The 16667-nt window shown below is 44.6% G+C and overlaps 6 protein-coding genes across 6 annotated transcripts; 3 read left to right on the forward strand and 3 right to left on the reverse strand.

Annotated features, from left to right (window-relative positions):
* Positions 1–1013: 1013 nt before the first annotated feature.
* L203_103953 (uncharacterized protein) lies at positions 1014–5723 on the reverse strand (the record flags this gene model as incomplete). The annotated part of the gene is made up of 4 exons (XM_066213343.1): positions 1014–1701; positions 1749–2752; positions 2801–4017; positions 4067–5723. 4 exons carry the CDS (start codon positions 5721–5723, stop codon positions 1014–1016), a joined length of 4566 nt encoding a protein of 1521 aa, XP_066069440.1.
* A 192-nt stretch (positions 5724–5915) lies between these two features.
* On the forward strand, positions 5916–8962 carry L203_103954 (uncharacterized protein; the record flags this gene model as incomplete). Its single annotated transcript, XM_066213344.1, has 8 exons — positions 5916–6085; positions 6199–6455; positions 6502–6654; positions 6702–6821; positions 6866–7506; positions 7559–8185; positions 8234–8422; positions 8477–8962. The coding sequence occupies 8 exons, from the start codon at positions 5916–5918 to the stop codon at positions 8960–8962; spliced, it is 2643 nt and encodes an 880-aa protein (XP_066069441.1).
* A 148-nt stretch (positions 8963–9110) lies between these two features.
* Positions 9111–11865, reverse strand: L203_103955 (allantoicase; the record flags this gene model as incomplete). Its single annotated transcript, XM_066213345.1, has 7 exons — positions 9111–9416; positions 9470–10020; positions 10070–11144; positions 11190–11472; positions 11523–11611; positions 11676–11761; positions 11805–11865. The coding sequence occupies 7 exons, from the start codon at positions 11863–11865 to the stop codon at positions 9111–9113; spliced, it is 2451 nt and encodes an 816-aa protein (XP_066069442.1).
* Positions 11866–12094: 229 nt separating this feature from the next.
* Positions 12095–12957, reverse strand: L203_103956 (uncharacterized protein; the record flags this gene model as incomplete). Its single annotated transcript, XM_066213346.1, has 3 exons — positions 12095–12187; positions 12235–12771; positions 12829–12957. The coding sequence occupies 3 exons, from the start codon at positions 12955–12957 to the stop codon at positions 12095–12097; spliced, it is 759 nt and encodes a 252-aa protein (XP_066069443.1).
* A 415-nt stretch (positions 12958–13372) lies between these two features.
* L203_103957 (uncharacterized protein) lies at positions 13373–14061 on the forward strand (the record flags this gene model as incomplete). Its single annotated transcript, XM_066213347.1, has 3 exons — positions 13373–13421; positions 13468–13790; positions 13861–14061. 3 exons carry the CDS (start codon positions 13373–13375, stop codon positions 14059–14061), a joined length of 573 nt encoding a protein of 190 aa, XP_066069444.1.
* Positions 14062–15756: 1695 nt separating this feature from the next.
* L203_103958 (uncharacterized protein) lies at positions 15757–16632 on the forward strand (the record flags this gene model as incomplete). The annotated part of the gene is made up of 3 exons (XM_066213348.1): positions 15757–15774; positions 15825–16298; positions 16348–16632. The coding sequence occupies 3 exons, from the start codon at positions 15757–15759 to the stop codon at positions 16630–16632; spliced, it is 777 nt and encodes a 258-aa protein (XP_066069445.1).
* Positions 16633–16667: the final 35 nt, after the last annotated feature.

The raw sequence follows: 16667 nt of genomic DNA on the forward strand, positions 1-16667 counted from the left end.
TAATAGATTAAAAATCAAATATCAATGGTTGTCTATGAGAAAACGACGGATAATTGCTGTATCTCCGTATTTCTCCATTCATCTTGTTTTCTTTTCTTTCTATTTTTTTAAAAAATATTAAAAAATGCTTTTTTTTTTTAAAGCAACCATTTTGAAAAGACAAGTTGATATATTATATCGCGGTACAGCTAAGGGAAGCTGAAAAAAAAGTTGTCTAGCCAACTGTTATCATCAATTTGGTCAACGTTTTGACAAAAATTGGCCATTTTCTGGTCATTTCAAGTTATGACAACCTCTTAGTTATCATGGACTTGGCTAAGACGGACAGAGTAAATCAGAATAAAAAGCACACGGTAAGACTTTTTGCTCTCCAAGGATGTCGATTTAGTTGACAAGAGCCATTCTCTTGCATTGAAGGTTGCTATCAAGCGTACCTGGCTGATTACTCGAGAGCTTCTAGAAATCATCACTTGGCATGCCTTTCTCCAACAACGAGATGAGTTGGCAGAGGCTTTCTACCATCTTCACTTAAAAGACCAACTATAATAGACTTTAAGAATCTTTTGTCTGGAGCACAGTGCTATGACTAGAGAATGACAATATCAATTTCAAGAGTACTTTCAAATCCCTGCTGTTAATTCAAAGAGGTTTAAGTGATCAAATACAACCCGGCAAGTGAACCATTGCGTTTATGGTTCAGACGATTCTATGGCGCCATTATATCTTTTATGAGCAAAATGTCGCCTAGCACGGCTCTATTGACGAAAAGAAATGAATAGAGCACACCAATCACTGTGTACAATCTCTGAGTTTCCCAGGTATACAACCGTATAGATTCATGCTCGCCCGTAGTACCAACAAATGCATAATGTAAACAATCCATATGAAACAGCTTAGCAAAGCGTAGCTATATATCACGGTTCGTAACAACTGATTCAACATCGTTGCAAGTCATTATTCACAAGATCCCAGGAACGTAAAACATTCTTCTTTCATCAGTGGTCTTTATTAGCTCAAACTCTGATACCTTTGGACCTTGCAAACCTTTCCATATTTCTTCCTTCTCCTATGCCGTCGTCGTCCGTACTTTCTGCCGAGGATCGCCCAGTGCCTGCATGTAACAACTCCAGTAGACCCGGCATGAGACTGTTTTGCCTGCACAGCAACACCAGTTCCTTACCAGTACGAGTCCCAACCAAACTCGATGTCGTATCTATTGTGTCGTTTCCTCTAGTTGGCTGTAACGGCCCCAGATCATATTCTTCTTTGAGAGCATATTGCGCATAGGCGAGGCTAACTGATCCTGCCCGGGATCGAGACTGATCGGTAGCAGTATTGGGACGGAACCCGCCAGAGGCGACAGATTGAGAAGATTTATTACTAGAGCAGTGAGAAATATCCATTTTCTCCTCAGGAGACATCAAGGCATCGCGTAAAACTTGTAGAGATACAGCTTCGGCGGTCTGCCTAATTGTGGAGCTCTTCTCATGACTTCTCACTTTCATCTTCAATTCGCTTGTTTCTTGTATTTGCTTCTCTAAAAGAGTACGCCATCTGTGGCAAGTTTCAGCAGTGTTGACACCGATGCAGTATCTTCGCTTAAGACCATTTTGGTTGGTGAATGAAATCTGGAAAGTATGGCGCATGAATGCTCTCTCAATGGTAATGTGACGAGTGTTGCCTAAACTAGAATATAAAGCCCTAGCATATAATGTTAGCATCCGAATCGAAAAAGTCTATGAACTTACGCATTACTCCCAATTCTCTCGAATAAGATACTTTTATTTCCTAAACTTTTTCCCTTCACCCTGAAACTCTCTTCTGAACGTCTGGAAAAATCCAAAACAGGTGGATCAAATTCCAACCCTTCGCCTAGCAGCACAATCTTGAACATAGGATCAGATGTTGGAATCTTAATTTTGATCGTCTCTGACCAAGTATTGTAGGTAAGCTTAGATGGGATATGTGCAGGGTTGACCAAGACTTCACGTTCTAAATGAGCTTCGGTCGGCGCCAAAGCTTGAGATAGGCGCATTGAGCGAATGGACAAATACACATCCCATAACAGTTCGTCTGGTACGAGACCAACTGGGTCTTTGCTCCTAAATGCCGAGATGAATGTATCTTTGGTAATCGCATGATTTGGAAGAGCGAACCCAAATGTCGAATATAAAGCATCATTGAATTGCAAGATAGCTAGTACTAATTCATATGCCAGATTTTCATTGTAGGTAATGATATCCTTGTTGGCTTCGCAGTATGCGTCGACAAACCCTCGCAAGAGATTGTCGCACGACATAGGATTGGTAGGGAGTCGAAGAGAAAGAAGAAATATACGGAGAGCATCATCAATGCGAATACTAGCGAAGCGAAAACAATCAACGAAAGCCTTCTTGAGAGGCTGATGATTGACGAGAAGGTTGCCGATTTGAACTTTATCCAATTCCGGTGTTTTGAAAATCAAATTGGCAAGAGAAACAACATCAGCTTTGGGTTTACTCTTTTCCAGCGCGTAATTGCATGCTTCCACAGGGTTGGCTGCAAACTTTCTAATGAAGTTTTCCACAACAGGATGCCTTGTGGTGTCGGCCGTGGGTTCTGTAGCCTGTACGCTCAAAGAAAGTCGGTCAAGAGAAACCACATTTTTAACGGCAAGCTTCATGTCAAAGGTGGTGTGAACACCGTGGGTTATTTGAGGTTTGGTGATAACTAGAATGTCATTGAACAATAACAAAAATCGATCTTTAACAGTCTGCAATTGTCGTCAGTCTTCCATTGGGTTGTCAACAAAGTGGCCCACATTGGCATTGACAATCTGCAGCACCTGCGCAGATAACAGAAACTTTCTAGGTGGATCATCAAGGATTTCAGGTCTTTCTAGATCATCTGGCCCCATTGCAAGTACTTCGCTCATCCGTCTCAATATCTGTCTCGATTTTTCCGACAACTGCTCCTGCTGCCCATTAACATCACTCAAATCTCCAATATCTTTTGAGATGACTTCAGTATTCAGTTGATCGTGCTTGGTAGTGTACCTTGTCAAACGAGCATCCTCTTCGCTTGCCTCTGACACAACCGAGATAGTAGGGGAAGTAGGACGCGTAAGGGAAGAAAAGGTAGTGGGGATAGCACCAAGGGGCGGAGATGCAAAGGGATCAGTTTCCGTTCCAATCGGGATCGCACCCTGCCCAAGCGTGTTTTCTCGGGCTTTCATTTCGCCTTGACTGAACTTCTTCGACATAGAAGCTCTTGGGGAGGTAAATGCTTTTGTCAACCAGTTCTTTTTGGAAATACTGTCGTCTGACATACGCCTACTTTCATCTGTACCTCGAGTAGATAAAGAGTTCGCATACACAGAATCAGAGCCGACAAGAGATGTAGATGCAGAGTGATGCTGTGATGGAACAACAGAATCGGAACTTTGCTGTCCTAGCTTCGCCACCTCATGTTGAGACTCGAGATTTTCTATACCAGGAAAAGGGGATAGTTTTGACATATGTATTCTCGGGTCATTCAAAGTTGCACGTGGAAGAAAGGACACTTGGGTTGGATCAGAAGCCAACTGATGTTGAATAAGAAGATTGTTGGTTGAAGCAGCAGTACTCAAATCGGTTAGAGAGGGTGAGAGTGAAGAGACAGAGGGCTGGTATTTAACGGCATTATCGTTTTTGGACCAACTTCTTGTCCCAGAAGTTTGAAATGGTGTATTAGATACTTTGGACCCCCCTCTCGGTGATATTGGCGAACCAGCACTCGTGCGAGGGCTCCGACTTTGACCTTTACTTCTGATCACAGAGTTCACTGTCCTCTTTACTTTTGCCGTCATACTTTCTGATCCAGAGTCACTCGGAGAGTTGGCCTTAGGGTCCTTCTCTAATTTGCCTTTGATATCTGCTTCTTCCCCGGACATATTGCTGTCTGTGTGGCGAGAGGCTGAGGAGTTATTGGATCCGCACGAGTTAGAAAAAGGGCCAGAGACATGAAGAGACAGATTTGACGAACTTGTTAATAGTGGTTCTGTCATTCACATTAGCATGGAAGCATATAAGCAAAATATGACACTTGCTCTGAGCTCCCGTGCCCGGTGTGCCCCAATCACTCCCTTCAGAGACCTCACTAGGCCATTGGGTTTCAGTAGTCGTCCTTCCCAGTTGCCCATCATGACTTTTTGCTCCCATCACAAACATAATTGAGTTTAAGCCCGACCTTGACGAGCCTTCTGGAGTGGATGATTCCATGAATTGATGACCCTGAATAGTATCTTGGGTGGATATTGAACTGTGGGGAGTATGCCTTGAAGGTGTAGCGAATGGGGGCAGAGGAAGCTTCAGGGGGGATTCACTATCGCCAACTAATTTATACAAATCCGTCGCTTGAGCCAGTTCTCCCTGAGGTAAAGTAGGGGTAGTTGCGTTGACAAGCTGATTCAAATTTGCCTCTGTCTCATCCTTTCTCTTTGAATCAACCTCGTTGATTATTGGTACATGTTCTGGATCAGTGCCTACTGCGCCTATAGCAGTACGACTAGAGAAACTTCTGCGAAGGTGACCTTCATACTCGAATTGTGCGGATTGCATAGTACCCCTGGATGCGGACCTTTCAGGAGCTACTAGCAAGTCGGCAGTACGAGCTTGAGGCTGATTGAGGCCGGGCTTGGACTGGTCTGTAGATTTATCAAAGATAATCGTTGGACGACCCTGCGGCGAGCCATCGATATTTTGGTTTTTTGGTGCAGTCTCCACATTCGCTCTCCTTTGCTCCCATAGTTGTCTCACCTCCTCCTCTTCTTTTTGCCTGGCCTCACGCCGCTTTGCCAGTTGCTCCAACATTTTTCGTCCCACTGCGCTTCGCCTCTCTTCACCCATATTGGAAGATGAGACGGTAAAACTTCTCTGGAGTTTGGGCCTAGGTTGGTCAAAGGCGATACTCCTTTCGTACTCCATCCTCTGATGCTCTGATTCTAGCTGAAGCATGGGCATTCCCAGCAGGCGATGTGCTCCAACTGTACCTGCTCTCTGCAAGCCAGGTCGCGTCAAGGGCAACTGAAGCACAACGTCATCATCCGATATCAAATTCTCTTTACCACCCGTCAGTTTTGACATTGCCCTAGCCCTTGCAGCTTGTGAATTTGATCGTGAGAGCGACCGGAGTTCACCAAGAGTAGGCAAAGGACTAGGTGTACTTCTGCCAATAGGAACAGGCTGTTGAAATCCATTGGTAGTTATGGGCGCGAGGGAAGGAATATATGATTGAGCGAGTTGTATCGCATGCCAATCGGGGTTTATCTGATCTGTAGGAGAGGCTTCATGCCCTTGGGCAGCGCTGTGATTGGAAGCCGCTGAGGCGGAACGCTGTAACGTTGAGCTTAAAGGGTACACGTTTTGGCGGCCAAAGCCTGTTTGTGTAGGGGAAGGAGAGAGCATTTCGCCTTCTCGTCCGTCATGCTGGCTAGCTGGCGTTGATACTTCTATCGGACTGTCGTTTGCGGACGATATGTCCTCGTCTGTGGCCCGTGCATGTTGCTGTAGCGGACGACGTCCGTCTGCATGCCTTGGTAATGATGCTGCCCTCTTGAGCCGCGCTACTGCCTGCAGCCTTACCTGGGCCGGTGTTGCAGGTGATTGCGATCCGCTATTGCCATTACGAGAAGCTGAGCGGGAGGATGGCCGGGAAGCATAGTAGTGTTTTGGTGATTTTGGTGAAGTTGACATGGTCAAAGTCATGCGCAGATCTGTTAATTGGATATTTTGGATGACTTATAACATGATGAGCAAATTGATGAAAAAGATGTAAAAGTGAAGATAATGACAGGAAATATATAGAAGGAAGAAAAGATAGAATTTTTATTTATTAATTTTTATTATTTGTTATTTATTTCGTATTCTCCGGATTCTCTTTTCCATCAATATTTTCAAATGATCACTTTAACACCATTATCGGCCTCTGCCAACCAAATCTCATCCTCTGAGCCAGTATGCTATCTATTGCAGCTGGACGAAGCTCGTATACTATTGGACCTCGGCCAGAAAGATTACAGGGCAAGCACATATCAGACAAGCTGGCATTATGAGCAAAAAGTTAAAGAGTAGGTCTTGTTGTGTATGTCTGGCCTGACCATCCTAGGCTCGCTCCTACTCTTGATCTTGTTCTTTTGTCCCACTCGCCACTAAACTATCTGTCCTTATATCCATTTGCCAGAGCAAGATGGGGTCTCAAATGCCCTGTTTATGCTACCCAGCCAACAGTGGAGATGGGCCGTGTTGTCTGTTTGACCGAATCTGAGAGCTGGAGATCGGAAAACCCAGTCGAGGTCGCAGAGACAAATGATAATCAAGATGATTTAGATGGAGTAAAGAAACCATTCAAAGGGCCTTTTGTTCCTACCACGGAGGAGATTCATGAAGCGTTTGACTGGATCAAAGCTGTCAGATACAATCAGCCGTTGCACCTCAGTGGTGAGTTTACTGGTTGTGTTTTGATACAGCTAAAGCAATCTTGTAGGCAATCTCTCGCATCTCCTACTCACGCCATTCCCATCTGGTCACACATTAGGTGGAACCTTGTTCAAAATTCGATCTCCAACTTCTGGTACTGTCCTCTATGCCGTTGGTATTAACCATACTAGTGAAAGACATTTGGACGGAATGGTAGGAGGTAAGCAATGTATTCGCTTCTGCGACGACTCATTGACAAAACTATAGTGCAGAATGGGCCAACAGGCTACGCCGAAGGAGTGTTGAGACCAGACTTGCTGGTTGTCGAAGCCGGTAGATGCCTTGTTATCAATTCCAAAAGAAAAGAGCGAGAGCTGGCTATAATTGGTACGTATACAGCTTTATGGAGGCAGATAAATAACAATCTAAAGACCTCGTCACCACAACTCTTGAACAGAGTCACTCAATTCTCTTGCCCGTGGATCCAGCCCCGCGTTTATTGGAACTTCTTCTCTTATTGGACCAACACTGGACGCACAAACGTACCATCAAACCCGGAAAACGCCAGCGACTGAACTCAAATCCAGGGGACGTTTGGCCTCATCCTCTTTGTATTGTATCCAAAACAGCACAGGACATGGTTGTCTTTGCGAGAAGTCTAGTCGAATGGATGGGCGGCATGGTTAAGAATAGTGGCGTGGATGTCGTTGATGTAGGTAAAGGCAAAAGATCAAGGGGAGCGAAAATAATGAGTTCGGAATTTGGAGCTTTGGATTTCAAACACGTTCAATTCTTTGCAACTCCCACTGAGCTCTTGCAGACTTACCCTCTAAACCGGCCAAAGTTAGTGCTCGCCATTCCGCCGACCATGTCCCATGGCCCTTCAAGATTCTTATTCACAACATTAGCTGCTGTAGAGGGCAATGTGATTCTTTTAACATCAAGGAGCGAGGAGCAAACATTGGCGAGGGATTTATACGATCGATGGGAGAGACAGCAAGATATGGGAAGCAAGTGGGGACAAGGCAAAACGGGAAAGGCGATTCAGCTTGAGGACAAGATGTTGGTCCAGGTGGGTTTCCTAGTGTCGCTTCCACAGATTCCTATACTTATAAATTCAACAGATAGATTCAAAGGTACCTCTCACAGGGGCAGAGCGTGAAGCACATCTTGAATCCGAACGTCTACAGAAAGAAAAGGATGCAGCTCATAAAGCTGCGGTCGATCGCTCACGCCGTATGCTAGAAGCCGATGATTTAGAGTCTGACTCTGACTCGGAATCGGAGTCGGGTGATCCTACCAGCGGAATCACTATCCGCCGGACCGAAGGAGCTAATGCTTACGCTGGCGATGGAGAAGATGTGAGGACAATGAGCTTTGACATATACGTCAAAGGGCAGCAAATGAAACTTGGCAGAGGAGCAGAAATGGCGAGATATAGAATGTTCCCGTTTGCAGAGAGAAAAGGTCGAAAGATCGACCAGTATGGAGAAGGTCTAGATATTGGCCAGTGGATGAGGAAAGGCCGTGAGATCGCTGAAGAAGGAGAGACAGAAGAAGTAAGAGAGGCGAAAAAAAGGAAGGAGGAAGAGGAAGAAAAGGCCAAACAGGAACCCGAAGTGCCTAGCAAATACGTTAGCGAGCAAGTTCCGGTAGACTTAAAAGCAAAGTTGTTTTTCGTAGACATGGAGGGATTGATTGACGGGCAGAGCATAAGAACTATAGTATCAGACTTGCAACCAAGAAAATTGGCAAGTGTGCTTCAGTCGCTCTTTTGATCATGACTGACAACACCTCAGATATTTGTGCGATCATCTCAGAATTCTACTTCCAAGTTTGAGTCTTTCCTTCACAGTGTGACTGGCTTTACAAAAGACATATTTGCCCCTACCGATCACGAAGAAATTAAGATTGGTGAACATGTTCAATCATATTCTCTTAGTCTTGGCGATAGTCTTACAACTTCATTAGCCAAGAAATGGTCAGAGGTACGTTGTCTAGATGTGTTGTTTGTGGACCCAGCTGATTAAATGCTACAACAGTTTGAGGGATACGACGTAACGATGGTCAATGGAAAAGTAATCCTACCAGCAGATTCGACTATTCCTGTTCTTGAATCTTCTGCCTTCGTTACCCAACCTCTCAAAGTCAAGCTCGATGAAGACAACGCCGATACTGCCAAGGTCATCGATTTCGAATCTTCTACAAAGGAACAACTCAATAACTCCCAGTTTTCAGCATGGAGTCCTATGGCTTTGCCGTCATCTACATTCATCGGTGATCTGCGACTTATGCGTTTGAAGCAACGTCTGTCTTTACTCAATCCACCTATACCAGCCGAGTTTGCAGGTGAAGGCGTCCTTGTCTGTGGTCCTGATATATCCAAACAAAACGCAAAGGGATCAGATGTAGTTGCAGTGAGAAAGACCGGTCATGGGAGAGTTGTGATAGAAGGCAATATCGGAAAGCTGTATCATGATGTGAGGGCAACCCTGTACACTAGCTTAGCAAGGGTAGATGCTGCGTGATGAAGTTTAGATAATCAGATGCATGGTTGCTACCGTAGGACTTTACGTACCCATGACTGCTCAGTATGTACAATGCTCAACATGCGTAAAATTGTACTTTTGTGACATGAAGCCTGATAATAATTGTCCTCTGTGTAGGTTTCTGTGTTTACTTTGGCACTAGCACTCTAGCAAACACTTTGTCGCCTTGCCACTCTAGCAACTCACAATCCCTTTCATCGGTATCATGTACACCGGTAGCGATCTGAGTTTCTATACATGCCAAATCTAAAGTTGAATCAAGGACAAGTACAGGATGGTGCCACACTCCTGGAGCATACGAAAGGCCTTGGTGACCAGGAAGGAGGAATGATCGAACTGTCTTTGGATCAGGTCTGTCATCGATTCCATTTTCAGCTACAATCACGAGGAGCTCTCCTCCAACAGAAAGAGCTTCTTCACCTTTACCTGACCACTTGTTACGAGTCAGCAATTTTTAGGTTTGGATTGTGATATAAAGATACTCACTTCGGCTTTGCCCATAGGTATAAATGCCTGGCTTGTATACGGATGCCTCTCCATCAGCCTTACATCAAATACTCGACTTCTTTCCAATCCTACTTTTTTCGTTGCACGAAACACTGCGATGCCTGTTACCGCACCTGAGTCTTGGGGATAAGTAGACACCACGGGAGCGAGACGGTTGTGTTTGACGGTAAGCCCGTCGGGAGCTCTTTCAGTGTCGACATGATTTGAAGATGGAGTGGTGGTAATGATATGGCCAAAAGGCTTGAAATTTTCTGGCGTAATTGGAATAGGATCGAGAGAGTGACTTGCTCTTGGTAAAAGAGAAGAGAGAGAGGACCCAAGGAAGATACCGTTGGCTTGCCCATTTGTCTTGGATAGCGGTTTACGCAAGGGTGAGGCTCGCTGGGAATCAAATGGATATGGAGGGATTTCAATATGAATGCGAGTAGAGACGTCAACTTTTTCACAGTCGAGAATTTCACCCGCCATAGAAGTTTGAGCTTCCACGATAGCATAGTTGAGATCAGCGCCCACAGTCATTAATGAGTGATCTTGAGTATTTTTCAGCTTTACATCTACAAAAACAAAACAAAAACTCACGCCATGAACCTTTGTTGTAGTTCACGCCTTGAGCAGCTGTGGCCAGGAATGCTCTCACTGTCGTCAAATCTGGCCTGTCATCCTCACCGTTCAAAGCTGCTACAATCACATATGCTCCCTGCTCGCTTCCCTCCTCCTGGCCCATAGGAATGAATGCCTGGGTAGTATGTCTATGTCTCTCTAAAAGCTCCAACTTAACCCGAGCACCCTTCCCAGCTTGCAGCTTGCTCTTAGCCTTCACTGAGCCGATATGCAGACCACCTTTCTGGAGCATCCCTTGGGGATACGATTCTGAGATGAAGGCAAGACGGTGAAACTTGAACGCAGTACCTTGGTTAGCGATGTTGACGTGTACACCTTTTGGAGCAGATGTGGGCAGGGAAAACCCTTGGATGACTTGACCATACTCTTTAAACGTTTCTGGCGTTAGAGGAAGGGCAGGAATGACCAAATCGTCAACGACAGCCATGTCTACATTCTGGACGGCATCCATCGAGGCAGAATCGAGTGGGTGTCCAAAGATCCTAACTCGTTTAGATCCACCATCGGGATAGACATTGTATCTGATGTGAGAGAATACCGAGATTGGCGAGACTGTAGGCTCAAGAGAGAAATAGTGCTGGCGATGAGGACCGAGAGGTGACTTGCGCACAATGGTAACCCAGTTTGCGTCGTCCAGTTGGTCGTCGGAAGCAAGGGTGGCCTCCACGGAGCACTCCTTGGGATAATTGCCCGGATGAAACGCAGTGTCCACCTCTACATACTGAATGATCCCCTGCACACCCAGCTTGGCAATCACCCACTCTTTCCTCTCTTTTTTGTAAAGCTCTCCACCAGGCCCATACTTACCTCTTGACTCTTGACTCCGTCGAGTCTCCCATCCGTCAGACATGTCAAACCCTCTACCAGGCAAAAGTAAGTTACCTGGTGGCGAAAACTGAGCATCTGAACAGGAAATAATCCGCCCTCCGATAAGAACCGAAAGAAGGTTAGTGGGGGCCGCAGTTTGCCAATCAGCTGGTAAGAGCTTTGGAACAAACGGGACATGTGGAATTCCATAAGCCCTAAACCTTGCCTAGACAAGAATCAGTCTCAAAACAATATTTGGGACACCACCTACTATGCCACCATCAGGAATCATCCTGACCATGATTGCTCCCCAGCTTCCTTGCTGACCGAGTGCACCCAACTCAAAGATGTGCCTACTATTAGGACCAAGATCAACGATGGGCAAGACTTCAACCCAGCCAGTATTCCCAGGCGTCCATTTTAAAACGCCCTCTTGGCTCAAGATGGTGAGGGCAAAGACTTGAGATTGAGGCGCTTCATTGCCGTTAAAGTGCGAGGTGTCAATGTCGACATAGTTTAATGACGTGCTGGGTGTTGCCAAGCGGATAATAACCCTATCCAATTGCTTAGCTCTCGCCAAAAAAAAAAGTGTGTTGATACTTGCCAGTCATAGGTAGAATTGTGTCTCCGTGACTCCCATCCATCGTAAAGTGCTCCATTCGGGCCGAATTGTCCTTTCAAGGATATAGGTGGCTATACACGGTAATTAATAGGCATGAGGAGGTAGCCAATAACAGACGGCAAATAGCATACTTACAGATACCTTGATGAGATTATCTTTTGAGGCAAAAAAGTCGTCAGAGCAAGCTACGACTTGGCTTCCCAGAGCATCCGAGGAGACCTCTATGAATGAGGTCAGTTTTGGGCTTTATCCAAGGAGACGTACCGACATAGTAAGGCTTGACCTGGGGGTCGAAGTAGTCGAGAGGGATACTTTTTGCAGTCATTGCGGACGGTGGCTGGTAAAGGAGAGAAGAAGAAAAAAAATGAAAGTGAATGGTTACAAGTTAAATAGTGGGTGGGAGATAAAAGATAGGAAATTGGACAGTATTTCGTAATCTTATCTCTTTGTCTGGGCCTGTCGGGTTTCCGAGAAAATTACGGATGCCAATGATATGCTTAGATGGAGATAAGATGGCTACAAATATCATACACAGTGCTATAGATAATTGGCAGCTAGATGGTAGCACCGAGAACAACACTGAGAAGAGGAATGGCAACAGGTATAACCATCTTTTCAGTTGCAGTCGACGTCCTGTTATTGTATTTCTATCGTGGTCTTATCAGCCATGGTTATTGTGACAATCTGGACTCACTACTCCGGTAGTAATAGGCCTTACAATGGCTGAAGGTACGCCGCTGGTTATTGATCGAACTGTTGTCTGCCCGGTGCTGCTCTGTGCAGGAACAGTACCTCCAGATGAACCAGCTTTAGCCCCTCCAGCAACAGACTTGTTGTCACTTTCATCAGACGGTTCCGACCATCCCGCAGGATTGGCATTGTTGCCAGGAGTATTTCTTCCATTTCTGCCCGAAGAGTTGCTGCCGCTTCTCCCGCCGCTCCCACTACTTCCAGACGAACTTCTGCCTCCGCCTCCGCCTCCAGAAGCTGCCGAGACGAACGGATGTTCAGCAATTGCGTCCTCTTCTCCTGCTTCCACATTGAAGTTGATGTTAACCAAGGGAAGATTACTTCTTGAAAAATCCAGACGATAGGTGCCTTCTGGAAGCGTCTCGTTTGGCGAATAGATCAAGAAACCGTCTTGCTCTTTAGCATTGTTTGCCAGTGAGTACTGAGATACGTTTGGAAAGGTGATGGATATCTCCATTGTAGCTGTATCATCTTCCTGGGGCTATGTACTGGTCAAATGGGCTGTCTATTTGAGAAGGTAGACGCAACGGTGGCCTACCTGCCATTGGATCATATGTGAGCCTTCTGATTTCCATCCCGATTCAAGAGATGGGATGTTAGCCTGGAGAGCGACCGCAACTGTTGCTGTTAGTTGCAAGCACACTAACTGGACGCTTCTTTGCAACATTCTTAAGAATAGATGAACAAGCAGAAACGAAAAGAACTCAATGTCTGATATCTGACTACACGCCCTCTACAAACAGTCCTTTGATGCTTGACTGCTTCTATATATATTTTCCGCAATTTCTGGATGTTTTTGTCGCTTTTTTGCTTTACTGGTATTTCCTTCATTTCAGGTGCATGCTTTTCTTCTTTTCATTTCTTAATTTTATCTCTTCTTTCTAGTTTAGAGATACAATTGTCGAAAAAGAATCAAGAATGAATAAATAGCTATACTGACAGGTGTGTGCCTGGATAAATTCAAATAATCCCGGAAAATAAATCGCCATTCGTTTGCTCATGTTCATCCTCAGTTTTTAATTATCATTTTACTTTATTTTGTTATATTTTATCATTATTATAAGTGACTTGCTGTCTTTCCAATGAAGATATTGATCTGGTTCCTCCTCCCACTGCTTCCTTTCGCGGCAGGTGAGATCACGTCTTTGCATTTATTTCAGTACTAACTCACCAATAGCCGGTTCCATGTCCACCATTTACTGGCCCGTCTCCTATCCTAACCCCAGCTATCCATGGGTCATTGGCCAAAAGAACCTGCTCTCTTGGGTGACAGGCGGTGGATCAGGTGTCCAATCATTCGATATCCAACTCCACAATGCCAACAAATCCGTTATGGTTGGTTTTTTGCCAATTGCTCTACGAGTTCCTATGGATAGACTGCCTACTGGGCATAAAAATTATGGCGGAGAGATTGAAGTCGACCTGGATAAGGCCGTTCCTGTCGGAGATGGGTTTTATCTGATTTTCATGAATACTTACCATGGTGAAGTTTACGCAAAAGTATGTTGGCCGCGTTATTTATGATGTGTTTTGAAGCTATGCTCACTTGATGTCACTTGGTATCTAACAGTCCAAAAAATTCTCTATCCTCAACGCCACTCCTTCCAATTACACTTCAGTCGACCTGCCTACAGCCACCGTCACCGCCTCACTGTCCGCAGCACCTAATCCTACTCAACAATGGGCTATCACTATGAATGGTATCAACGCGGATGCAACTGCTGCGGCTGTAGCCGCCAAAATCGCTGGTCAAGCTGGTAGCGGCACATGATTGACCAGAGTAGATAGATGAATTTGGTGTCGAGGTTGTTTATGGACATTTTATTCGATTCCTCACAAGTACTCCATGCGCCCAAGAACTTACATTTGCTGTGTCTATGTAATGATATATTATGATGTGTTCCCATGCTCAGTTAAGGCTATTCTGTATAATGAAAATAAGGCTTGGCAAATCGCTTGGCAGAAGCAGGCTTTCAAAGGATTAAAAAGAGACCGTTCTTCAATACACAGCTAGATTATTTCATCTTTGAGATTTTTCTCAGACTGCATCCATCTTGACTGCTGGCTGTAAGATAACAAGTCGTTCGACTGTAACTACCAATCGTGCCTGAATTACCATTAATATTTTGTTAAAGTTGATTTCTTTTGTAATATACTCAATTTTTGGTTTATAAGATAACCCTAATAGTAATTGTAATCCGAATAGATATCAGAAGTTGTAACTCTAGTTAGTTTGAAATCTCGACCGACCTGCCAGGATGGTACCACTTTGCTTTTGCTTATCATCGGCATAGCTATCTAATTGACCACTTTCATTTTGCCTTCAAGACCTCAGAGACTGTTCTTGGTTCTCATTTGGTGCTCTGACGACATATGTTTCACAGGAGATTAGAGTGTGTATATTCTCAATATGCCGAATATATGAGTGCACAAGACAAGATAGTCCTGTTAATGCTTGTGCTGCCTAGAGTTAACGGCCAGATTATGGATATAGCTACCAGCCATAAGCATATGCAGGTCTTCTTTGTTTATTGGCTGAGTTAATGGACAGCTGAGAGGCATATAGAAGCGACATCATGCAAGGACTATCAGAGAGCTAGGATGAAAACACAAGATTAGATTGTATAAATAGCCAATCTGGAGTATTGATTGTTTTGGGATCATAAGTGAAAGAGACTTATAATCAGTTAGAAGGCTTTAGGCTGGGTCGTCTGTACGCTACACTCTGAATACAAATGTAAGAGATGAAGGCTACAAAAACTAACCTCTTGAAGTTGAATTGAAAGCTCGCTTCATAGCGGTGAATAAGAGTAGCTCTTGATAGTGATCTCCTAATTTCCAGTCGGCTTCGTTGTTTTCTCTAATGAATATACCTGGGTCATTTCCATTGATACTACGTTACTAATTTGATTGACTCTTCGTATTCTCGGTATAAACTCATAATTTACGTCTTGCAGCTACTCTTCTTCGGCTCAAGACGAATATCTAGTATAACAAGGTGTTGAGGTGTTTTGATAATAATGGGGTAGCAACTGAATATAGCGATTAGTGATAGTCAAGAATTTAAGTCGTTAAAGTAAAACAGAACATCTGATGTGCACAATTTATTCGGTAAGAAATAAATTAACGAAGTGATAACCAATATTATCAAACAATATATAAGGCCTGATTTAACATTAGATCTTATTGCGGGGGATCAAACACAAATCGAATAAATCTCTCGCCTTTTACTAGAGATATCCGTGTATTTGGTCCGAGAACCCGCGTTCGAATTTGTTCCACACCCATTCTTTGGGCTATTTTCAAAATCTTTTTACTTTTTATTTTTTTTTATCACTATTTCTTATTATTTTTTTTTTACATCAATCATTAGCATATCTACTACACCTTACCTGCTGAGAAGTCAAATCGTTCAAATCAGATACATCTTTCAAACTCTCCACAAAGCATGAACGCACAGTAAATAATGACTACTAGCATCACGGTACGTCAAGCCAGCTCTCTCTATTACAGCGACTAATGCACCATACTCAGGACGCACGATATTCTATCATTCACCAAACGCCTACCGACACTCTCGCTCTTACATTCGATGATCCTCCCGAGACAGGCTGGTCTGTCATGCCAGGCTTTGACGAATCCATCCCTATCCCACCTCATCTCGAACCTCCCCGGTTGGACGCAGATGAGGCATTACCTAGTCAGATTCATCCTTCCTACCCGCTTGGAAGACCTGGAGCATCTAAAAAAGGAACCAGAGGTATTCGAGGGGAACGAGGACATGCTGTCGGAGGAGGATCAAGGAAGGGCAGAAAGGTTGGGAATTTATTGACTACTGTGGGTCTTGGGGAAGGTTGGGGTAGAGACATGAGGGCGGAAGAAAGCGTGCATGGTGGTAGAGGCTGGGGCGGAAGCGCTTTACGATCCAATGATGAGATGTGGATTGAGTCTGGACTAGGCGAGATAATCGATAGAGAAAAGAAGAAAGAAGTACCGCCTGGTATGGCTGTAAGTTGACTAACATGAAGCGTTTTGGAGTCGCTAAACCTGCATATAGGGAGCGAAACGTCCACCGACACCACCTTCACCTGCTTTGCGCCCTAACCAGATTCGACTCCCACGGTCAATACATCTTCGGCACTTATTAGAACGTCAACAAACACGACAAGTACCCATATCGAACGATCAATTTGATGCGCCAGTGCCCAATGAGACATACGAGGAAGGAATGGGCGGCCAGCAATCTGAGGAGTCCAGAAATACAGAGGCCGAGAGGTTGCCCGAGGGAGAATGGGAGGATGAGGGGCAATTACTGTCCAGTTCAGGAGAAGATTATAACTGACCCATGTCATTGAATAAGTATACCTTATGCAACGA

This window comes from Cryptococcus depauperatus, chromosome 4 (genome assembly GCF_001720195.1).
Source record: "Cryptococcus depauperatus CBS 7841 chromosome 4, complete sequence".
NCBI lineage: Eukaryota > Fungi > Basidiomycota > Tremellomycetes > Tremellales > Cryptococcaceae > Cryptococcus > Cryptococcus depauperatus.